Below are 11,071 nucleotides of genomic sequence, written 5' to 3'. Positions count from 1 at the left end.
TGGATTTTAACTTGAATTTCTATTAAAAACGGGAATTGGATTAGGGAAGTTTTGACAGGTGAAGCGTTGAATGCCGGTGTGCTTTGTGGATTTCTCTTATAATAGAGTATAATCAACCCCATTGAGCCTGCGACTGGGATATTGAGTGCGAGAGCAAACAAAGGGCTGGGTGAACCGGTCCTCTATTGTTAAGCACAAGTGTCCAGAGCAGCTCATCCAGATACGGGGGTACGTATGCACCCAGGACAGGGTGCTCAGAATTAAAGACAAATCCTATTACTTGAAACAAAATCGTAATTGAAGTTCTTTGTTTGTATGGGATTTGAGGTTTATCGTAGACTTTCTGGTTAGCAGCATTTCTGAAAAATAGAGGTTTACGTCAGGAGGCACAGTGGATTATTGGCAATTAATGCATTGTCTTTTCTTTACTGAGATATTCTTGTTTCCATGTGCAAAATACGATTTTTAGACATTTAATCTGAGCAATCTAAATAACATTCTATTAATGCCTTTCCTCTTTTGCTCTGAAGGAGCCGAGCCTCAGGGAGAGGTTCCAGACTGAGGTGTTAGATTTGTGGGGTGGTTTTGTTTTGTTTTTTTTTTTTTTTTTTGAATAAACATTTTATGTTATTTTCATATTTTTTCTTTCAAGCAGTAAACTGCTTTGCAGATAGCTAATATTACAGCACTAGCTAATGAAGCCACATGTGTGTTTTTCCTTTTTTTGTCAGGACCCATCATGTCCGACAAACCAGATTTTGCAGAAATTGAAACATTTGACAAGACCAAGCTGAAGAAGACGGAAACCAGAGAGAAAAATCCACTGCCCACTAAAGAAAGTAAGTGCTTATGAGGCTATTTGAACTATGAGCAGCAAGGACACAACCCGTATTGCAGTTCATATGCAAAATGAATGCTAATCATAGGATTACAGGCTCAAACTCATCCCTGACTTTAACTGGGGATAATAATAAGACTCATACTCTATGCTGGGCTTCCAAGGATACAAGTAGTTATAACCAATGCTGTGTTTTGTCTGAAAAATACTTTCTGATGGGATTGCTCTTGCTTCTGCTAAAAGCAAGACCAGGTTTTCTGCTGGTTGCAGGTAACAGGATCAAACTGTTTATAATGACCATGTTACCAGCCTCTTCGGAGGCACAGATGCTCAGGAGAACCCCTGCACCCCCCTGGCAGCACCCCCAGGAGGAGCCTGGGCTCTGGATTTAAGGTGTTATCAGGCAGATGAGCTGCTGCCCCCCACTGGTACCTGCTGCCAGCCCTAGCCAGGAGACCTCCAGACACCTTTTCTGGGAATAAGGCTGCAAGAGAAACCCATCATCATCCTCATCTAACAGGCCATCTTCCTTAGCAAAGCATCCCTGGGCTTTTCTTGTGTGGGGTCTTCTCCTGTACACAGGCAGCCCGATGAGGGTTGTGGCTCACATTCAGCTGGGATGTGAAAATGGCATCTCTCTGCATTTGGACCAGACATTGTGAGTGGCTTCCTTCACACTGACCGCTTTGGATGGGTCGGTACCAATAGCCATAGAGACACACTGTCCCTTATCATAAAATATCTGTTTTTTCCTTGTTTTATTATCCCTACCAATGCTAAAGCTGTAAATACAGGAGGAGGTTTGCACATCACAAAGTGCACCCTATTTGCTACAGAGACATGGGAACGGGGTGGTATTTCCAGGGTGGCCAAAGAAAACAAGTAGGGACTGACCATCCCCTGGCTTTAAGGATGACCAGAGAAATCTGTATCCTGCAGAATCATTATAATGTTTATTGATGATGTTTTTGTTTCCTCTGTTTTTCTGGCAGCTATCGAACAGGAAAAGCAAAGTGAAAGTACAGCCTGAGCATAAAATTGAAGATGTGACTGCTGCTTTTTCAGTGGGGTTTTGGCTTCTGAGCTGGCTTGTTTTGTTTTGTTTTGTCCCCCCCCCCCATGTTTGTTACCCATTTATTTTAGCAAACGTTTGCTCATTTCATGTTCCCCAGGAAAGAAGTTTGTTTTGTGTTTGTTGAACAAGATACTATGTATTTGTGTTTGTATTCTTAAAACTGTAATTCCAAGTTCTGTATCAACCCCATTACTTGCCAAAAAAAAAAGCAATTTGCATAAAAATTGTTTTTCCTGAACCTCACAATAAACAGGTTTCTTCTGATCAGCTGTCTTTGAGCCTTGCAGAAATAGGGTTTTCACTGCAACCCTTACTAGTATCCTTCTCGCTTTGTTTCTATTGCCAGAGTGTCTAAAGAGCATGGCCAGGTTGGGGGGAGTTACCCCAGGCACCCCTAGGTCCCCCGCCCAACACAGCCTCTCTCCATCAGCACAAACACCTCTATCCTGCAGGCTCCTGGAGCCCCAGATGGCACCGACCCCCCCAGGTATCCCCCGACTGCCTTTGCAGCAGCCTGGAACTTCACTCCCTTTCCTTTCCCCATCTCGCTCCAAAGAGTGTTTCAGGGGAACCCCAGGGGGACAAATTTTGTCTGCTGGTAGCTCCTAAGCTGCTAACCCCCCATGAATAAGATGGGAAGCTGCTGACCTGCTTCAGTCCTGTCCAACAAGAGGCTAAAGGTCTCAGAGACAAGTACCTGTTTACAAATTCCATGAAAAATTGATGATTGGGTCAAGGAAAGACTCAAATTAGTGTCCCAGGTGGGAGAAGGGACACAGCACTCTCTTTGCAGTTTTTGTTTGCTCCCTTTAGCCTGCTGAGATCCAACCAGCCTTGGGACAACAGCCTTTGGCCCCCTGATGTCAAGCAATACGGGAACATAGGAAGGTATCAGGGGTGGGGGAGAAGGAAAGAAAATTCCCCCCAGGGCAGGAGGGTTGTAACTAGATGACCTTTAGGGTCCCTTCCAACCTAAACCATTCTGATTGTATAAATTTATTACTGCACTGATTTTCTGGGATAAGAGAGAGACCTTCAGCAGCACAGGGGTGTAGGACACAAGCCTTCAAAGCAAGCAAGGTCTCCCTAAATTCCCCTTACTGGTGGTGCAGTGACATCCTCACTGGTCTGCAGGGGGGCTCAGCAAAAACAGATTCCGGTACCGGCTCAGGGGACTCTCAATTACACGGTATCACATTATCTCTGGAGTTAATTTGCAATCATATTAGAAAAACAAGTGCTTACTCTGGGAAGATAAACTGCTGCCCCTGGAGCTTCGGTTTGATCCTACTTGTGCTGTGGAATAGGACTAATTCTGAGCACTTTGGTGGGACTACTCCGGGTTTACACCTGCGTAAGGTGAGGCAGAAACTGCCTGTGGGCTCCAGAAAACTGAAATGAGCTGTTGGGGCAGTGTTTATAAAACTCTCGTTTACTTAAGGGTTGCTTGACCCCTGACATTTAATGCGAAGAGCCAGAACTGCAATTAAACAATAGCAGCACAGCCACAAAACGAGCGACTTGCGGTGGCAACAAAAAGCAAACAGAGGTGGCCAAGAGACCAAGGGAATATGACTCAGCCCCTCACCCCTGCACACTTCGAGGTCGAAGAGCCTCTGACATTATTTAAATATCTACTTTGACGACTGTTCCTTCATGGAGAGAGCATTCAGAGACAGCGCTTAAAGCAACAGCACCTACTGGAAACTCATGTAATTAATACCGTTCGACCAGATTTACCCGTTATTTTTCCACAGGGTGATTTTTCAAGCACCAGATTGCACCCAGCGGGTAAACCCGCAGACTAGACTTTCTCCTTGTTTTTGCCAGGAGACGGCGTTTTGTTCCACGTGACGAGCTCCCTCCTTCTCTGCCAGTTCACAGCATCTGCCAACTCGCTCGGCGCAACACGCTGTAAATCACCGAGAAACCTCTTTGGCACAACTGAGCCAACGGCCGGTGTCGGTGCCCCCAACTTCTCCCAGAGACTCAAGGTCTGGGCTGTGTCCTCAAGCCTGCACTTGGCAGGAGGAAGGGAAGGAAGGAAGGTCTGGCCAGAGCAAGAAAACAACAGAGATGTTCTCCTCTGGTGTTTACACAAAGGATTAGCAGCCATGTGAGAGATCAGAGCACTGTCTGCAGCTCTGGAGACACCAAAGATGTCCAAACACTTGGCTGGGAGCGGCTCTTGGTGCCACTGCAGGGCTTGCTCTGCCCCCATGGAACCTCCTCCTCATCTAACTGTTTGCATTTAAAGCCTAGCACCGTAAACCCGAAGTCTCTGCACTTTTATTCACGTGTCTCACCCCACTGAAAGGCTACGTCATGTTCCCCATCCCTGGGTCTCACTGCAAAAGCCATTGATCCGCAGCAGATGCACACCAGGAAAAGCTCCTCAAGGTTAAAGGCCAGATCTTCCAACCTCCACCCACCTACCGCAGGTAGAACATGGCTTTGTGGTGGGGTTTGAGGACCGTTTCTTCTGCCGTTACCAGTTAAGAGAGTCTTAAAGTTCAAGACACGTAGTTAGAGTACCCCAATTTGGGAAGCGTCCCTCTCTGCTGCTGTGTGAAACCACTTTGGCCCAGGAACTGGATGGTGAGATTAACGTTTGCCAAGAGCAGGGATGGGTCTGGCTCCCTGTTATCTCAATCAAAGAGCACCACGGCCCTTATCTGCAGGGCAAGCTGGGGACACAGACCAGGAAGCCGCTCATCATTCAAGGTCGAGACAGTGAATTTTCATCATTCCAGTCATTACACTAAGGAAATATTTGTTCCCGCCGTTGGAAGGGAGCTACGAGAGAAGCCAAACCAAACACTTCACCCGCACCGAGGAAACACCTTCGGGGTGTTACCCTGCTCCTGACCTTCGCTCCCGGGAAGAACATCCTCCAGCGCCGAGGCTCACCGACAGCCAGCCAGTCCAGGAGCCGGGGTCCTTCCCCAGCTCCATGCTGGTGGGCAGCTGAGCTGCAGACAACCCCACCAGCAAACTCAACCAGCTCCAGGTGGGAAACTTAAATATTTTTGCTAATTAGCAACAGCCCTTTGCTGTTTAGCTCCTTTACATAACGAGATGTTACCTTGCAGCTGCTCCGAAGGGAAAACACCTTCCATGCTGATCCAGTTACAGCAAAAAAAAAATCATTATATGTCGCTAAACACCACCTTTCTCGGCATTGCCGTGAAGCCAACCTTGTGCCCCGCATCCTGGGGACAGGGCCAGCCTTCCCGGGATCCTGGCTGAGTCCACCCGCCCCTGTGAGTCACCTCTAATTGCTCTGCACAGTCGCAGCGAGCCCCAGCTGAGCAGGGGAAAGCTGCATTCCCGTCGTTATTATACAGAAGAGAGTTGATTTACTACATCTCGTTAGGCAGGCGTTTGATAACAGTGAGAGCCAGGGAGGATGAACCCCGAACACAGCTTTCCTAGGAAAAGGGCACGTGCGTGGTGCATCTCAGTTGGAGCCCAGCTAAAACCCCCTGGAGATCCTGCTGATCCCAGCTGAGATACCACAGACCGAGACCCAAAGCACGTGTGGGGGCTTTTTCCAAATATATCTGGGGGTTTCTCTCCTATGTGGGTCACCACTCCCATGGCTGCTGAGGTGTCTCACAGCAAATCCTTAGGTCCAGATCTGCAGCGATGAGGGCAACCAGCTTTGGGCATAGTCTGGTTTACCCCAATGTAAGCTGAGATGCTCATGCAAGGCCAAGGCTGGAGAAGTCTTAGCTTTGGGGAAAAGACCTCTGTGTGTTTCTGCTCTGCTGTTGGTGGTTCTCCTGACACAGCAGAGACCTCTCCTACTGAGTGAAGAGCAGGGAAAGAAACAACGTGTGGATAGGAGGGACACAAGCTCATCAGGATCAGGGGTCTGAGCTGCAGCCGGGTGGGAAGGAGGAGGTCGGGGGGCTGGGAGAGCAGCTGGGGAGGTGCCCACAGCAACAGAAGCTCGAGGCAGAAGAAGCCAGGGAGGCTCTCGTGCCTCTGCCCAGCTCCCCTCTTGTTTTTCCCAAAAACACAGGGTGAAAACAATAGTCTTTTAAAAAGCACTAACCTTCTGGTGCCAAGCTGGGGGAGCCTCCCACACCGCACACAGGCAAACAAAGCCGCTGTGTCCTCCCGGAGCCCGGGCACCGGCAGCCAGCCCTGGCTGCTCCACCGGCTCCCACCCAGCGGGTCTGTGGGTCCCCGGTGAGCTCCGGCTGTCCCAGCCCGATCTTGGGCACCCAGACGTGTCCCGGCAGCGAAACCTGCTCAGTTTTGAACATGAAACACGGCACGGGGAGGGTTGGGGCTGAGCCAGGGTATGTGGGAGCAGGTGTGCGTGTGTGCGGGGGTGTTTCTCCAGCTCAAACCCAACGCCGCTCAAACTGACAGCAGGGTAAGCTCTCGCTTCATCTTCTGCGGCAGGGATCTGTGCCGGGAAAGGCAGATCCGAGTATTTTTTGTCTTGTCAGAAGAGCTGGCTTGGGAAGGAACAGTTGCTGGGGATGGTTCACACACATCTTGTGTGCTGTGCTGACAACAGCTCTTGACAACTCCTACCATCAACTGCAAATCTCCCAACACTTCGTGTTTGCTTCGAGGCCCGGCTCCAGAACTCATTTGATCGATGGAGAATTGGGAAAATAGGAGCGGAGAGGGGAGCAAAAGGGGGTTTCTAGCCGAAGTCATCAGAGATATGAAAATGGGGTCTTTTAGGGCTCCAGCAGTAGGCAGTGAATGAAAAGAATGAATTTTTTCAAAATAAAAACAACAATCTCAGGAATTTTAAGCTGGTCTCGTGAATTTAGTGGCCAACTCAGTATTGAAACTTTTGGATTTGGCAACAAGCAAGGAGGAAAAAAATGATGTGTGACTCCAAGTGGGTGTTTTCAAACAGCATCTTGTTTGGGGAAAATAATCCCTCTTGGTTTGCTTTGTTTTCTCGTGATGCTAGAAATAATTCTCCTCCTCAGAGGGAAGAATTGGGTTTTTCTTTTCCTGTCTCACCATGGGAGCTACCCCAGGTCATGTCTGACCATGGCTGGTCCCCCCGTCCCTGCTCGCACCAGAGTCACCCCTCAAAGTGTTGAAGAAACCTGTGTGGGTCCTACATCACACATTTCATTTAGCAATGAAGAAATCAGCCGTGAGATGCTCTGGGTGAAGGCGCACCCCTCCAGGGCCAGCCCCAGGGCAGGAGATGGAGGCAGCAGGGATGCCCTGGGGCAACAGCATCACTCCTGGGACCCTTCTCTTCAGGAGGCAGGAGCAGCAATAGCTAATAGCGCTGTGATAGCTCCATAATGGCCTTATAATAACTCCAGCCTCTACACCGCTCCTCCTGACTGGTACCATTTTATTTTTGTCCTGTCCAGGCTCCTGTTCTGGTGGGAGCTGGGTAACCCAAGCCCATGGTGCTGCCTCATGCCAGCTCCAGCATGGACCTCACCTGGTACCAGCAAAGCTGGCAAGGGGTGAGGGTGTTTGGAGAGAGAAGGCATCAGACAACTTCTGTGCCAGCTCCAGTTCTCCCACGTTGGCAGACATCCCCAGTAACACTAATGACTTCGGTGGCATTAATCCAGGTTGAGATGGGGGCAGCTAGAATTACGTCAGCCTGGGTGCGGGAGGGCTGTGGGCACCACTGGAGAATCGCTCTTGCCCACCCAGCGCTCCCCACATCTTGGTCACACGGCAAAGGGAGGTGTTTGCTCTACTGAGGGCTCCAGAGCGGGGAAAACCTGGAGGAAACTGCTCCCAGCGTGAGCGAGCGGGGATTTGTCATGACCATACGGTAAACACGGACCTGCCCAGACATCCCCCTGCCGTGGGGCAGCCCCAGGGCAGCACGGCATGGCACGGCACGGCACGGCATGGCACGGCAATGGTGCTCCCTCCCTGGGGTGTGCCACCCAGCCTGGGTCCCTGCTGGCATCGCCTCTTCTAACACACCCAGCTGGAATTCACCGTGTCCCTGTTTTAACATACCCATTTTATTATCACGCTGCTTTACCATCCCGAGTGCAATGAGCACTTGGCCGGGGCTCCAATTTAATTTTACGTCTCTTTCAATGTGTTTCAAAAATACCCAGGGAATTGGAAATATCAGGACACCGGCGTGGCTGTATCGGCCGCAGGAATCTGCCTCCCTGTTCTCAATAGATAATTGAAGATTATTTCAAAAGGGAGCTGCCTCGACGTGAGCGTTGGCTCCTCACGGCGCTAAACCCAGCTTCATTTATTTTCTCGCTGCACAAAGGACTAATAAAGCTTTAACTTACCTGCTTTTATAAACTTTATGTGTGAAGCTTTCGGTGGTGCGTGGCCAAGGCGGAAATAAAGGAGCTTAACAGAAAATAGCACTCGATTCAAACTGGGCTAAAAAATATAAATCCCAGAGCCGTGCTCAAACGGCAGGGATGATGTTTCTCCCGGTAGCTCCATCGGTGACTTCAGTCTCCACGTCAGTGTGCACCGAGTCCCTGGAGAGGGGTCCTGCTTCAGGGGACAGTGAGGCACTTGGACCCCTGAAAAAGGGTGTGTTGTGCCTTAGGATTAACACACACGCCCCCGGGCAGCGCTAACTCCTGCAGGAGCCAAGCAGGAACCAAAACACCCGTGGGAGCAGGGCTGGGTTTGCCCACAGACACCAGGTGCCTCCCAGCGCTCAGGACCAGCAGCACCCCCCTTACCCCATGGTTAATCTATATTAACAATATATATTTTATATATATATATATATATATATAAAAATCCCCCACAACCGCACCGTGGGGGATTTGGGCAAGGTGGGTTGCCAGGGAGGAGAATCAGGCAGGATTTAGGAAACCTCTGCTCCGGGCTTGTCCCCTTGAGCAAGTCTCATCATCTCGTTACACTTCGGTTTCACCGTATGTGAATCAAGACCAGTGACACCAGTTTGAGAGACGGAGAGGGACTCTTTGTCAGGAAATGTAGTGACAGGACAAGGGGTGATGGTTTTAAATTGGAGGAGGGGAGATTTAGATTAGATATTAGGAGGAAATTCTTTCCTGTGAGGGTGGTGAGGCACTGGAACAGGTTGCCCAGAGAAGCTGTGGATGCCCCATCCCTGGAGGGGTTCAAGGCCAGGCTGGATGGGGCTTTGAGCAACCTGGTCTAGTGGGAGGTGTCCCTGCTCAGGGCAGGGGGGTTGGAACATGATGATCTTTAAGGTCCCTTCCAACTCTAACCATTCTATGATTCTATGACACCGCTTTGTGTGCAAGAGATGCTTGGGCAGCCCCATTCCATTCACATGGGCAGCAGAATTCCGGTGCAGCACAGAGTCCCTGAATACAGTCTCCTTTATTTCCCAATATTTACATGCAGACAAGCTTCCCTGTCCCTGAAAGAACATTTTGCTAAAATACTGCTCCTTTTTGCTCCAAGCATGGCCAAATCAACCAGAGAGCCACAGTACAGATATTTTTTTTCTCAATACAAGTTGAAAAACCCAGGGATGGGCCAGGAACCTGAGCAGCGAGCACCAAAAGACCACTGGAGGTGGTTGTGGCAGGTGGGATCACTGGGTGGTTTTTATCCCAGCTGTCACTTGAGCTGCTCAGATGGGGGGACTTTGCAAGCCTGTCCCATCCATACATATCCACCAGCCACCCCAGTGCTGGCGGTGTCCCAGCCTGCCACCGGACACAGGTAGGTGCTGGGTTGGACTGGGATGGGTGTGTGGTGCGGGGACGTCCCACAGGGGGGAGCCTTGTCACCAGCCTGCGGGGGACACTGCCCCGGGACACTGTCCCAGGCATCCCCGCCGGCCACTGCACCCTCTGCTGAGGCTGCACCGTTGTGTTTGATCCCGACGCTGTAGGTTTCGCTCCGTTTCCACCCTCTCCGAATTAACGGATGCAAAATGCACTGTTTTCATCCTCAAAGGGACTGGGCAAAACTCCCTCCAAAACTACCGCAGTTCAGGTTTTCTGGGGGAAATATGATCAAGGAAACCTGTTTTCAAAGGGTGTCACTGGAAAGAGTTCATCCCGCAGAGGGTTCTAACAGCTCTCTGTGCCTGGAGGATGCTGACAAGCTGGACCACTGAGCCAGATCCCCACTTTACACGTTCCCATCAGGTCAACTTTAAACCAAGCAGTAAAGACCTAAAACTGATTTAGTAAAGCCAGAGACATTGCCACGAGTTGTCACCTCACTCTCAACTCAGGTAACACTGGAGATGTCTCCTCCCACCTCAAAGATCAATTAATGCATGGCACTGCCTTCATCCACAGACTGATTAAAGTGTATAACCACGACATCGTTTCCATTAAGAAGTAGAAATGTGCAGCTTGACCCCTGTGAAAAGACTGGAAGGGCAAGAGGAGCTTCCTTGGTGGGGGGAGAAGAGCAAAGTGCCGGAGCCGCAGCGGGCACCATGGGGGGAGCGAGCCCCCCAGCAGCGCAAATTCCCCACCGCCGTCGTGGGGCAAAGCAGGTGCCAGAAGCAAGTTCAGTCTTGAAGAGCTTTTAAGGTTGCTCTCTGGCCCAGGATCCCCCAGAGGAAGCCTCAGCTTTCTGCACTCGGAATCACCTCTGCCCAAAGAAATAAAAACGAGTTTTAAGAAAATATTCGTAGCTCAAATCACCATTTTCTTCTGCAAGTCTCAAAGCCTCCCACACACGTGTGCAGGACACAGCCAGCATGGACACACGTATCCTCCAGCTCAGAAATTAAAATCCTTGGGCTTAATCTGCCCCCTGTGATACAAAGCGGATGGGGGACAGGAGGGGTGACAGAGCCACAGCCAGGAAGGCACAGTGCGAGGAACCGAGCTGGGAAAGGCTGGGGAGCATCACATGAGCCAGGGTGTAATCAGTTAATTTAACTCGAGTTTGGCCAGGAATGATTAAGAAGGAGGTGATAATTTTCCTCCGTATCAAGTGCCCAATCTCTTCCTGGACAGGCTTTTATCTGCTGAGGTGACACATTGCCAGGAGATCTGTTCCCCTCACGCAGATGCCCGGGCAGTAACCTATCTGCTGCACTAACACCGTTTTGCATGACACTTCCTTTAAAGGAGGAGAGAAAAACAAAACACTTGTCCCTGCTTTGTAACGCTGCCGTGTCAACAGCCCTGTAGGCTTTGAAGGACACACCTAAAGGAGGCAGGTGAGGTGAGGCTGATCAGGTCATGGAG

The 11,071-nt window shown here is 50.1% G+C and overlaps 1 protein-coding gene across 1 annotated transcript; it reads left to right on the top strand.

Annotated features, from left to right (window-relative positions):
- Positions 1 to 739: 739 nt before the first annotated feature.
- Positions 740 to 1,868, top strand: LOC141470208 (thymosin beta-12-like). Its single transcript, XM_074156137.1, has 2 exons — positions 740 to 839; positions 1,831 to 1,868. The coding sequence occupies exons 1-2, from the start codon at positions 740 to 742 to the stop codon at positions 1,866 to 1,868; spliced, it is 138 nt and encodes a 45-aa protein (XP_074012238.1).
- Positions 1,869 to 11,071: the final 9,203 nt, after the last annotated feature.

The sequence above is a fragment of the Numenius arquata genome, chromosome 11 (assembly GCF_964106895.1).
Source record: "Numenius arquata chromosome 11, bNumArq3.hap1.1, whole genome shotgun sequence".
In the NCBI taxonomy this organism is placed as follows: domain Eukaryota; kingdom Metazoa; phylum Chordata; class Aves; order Charadriiformes; family Scolopacidae; genus Numenius; species Numenius arquata.
Note: the sequence above shows the minus strand (reverse complement) of the source record. Positions and strands in the feature narration are given on the sequence as shown.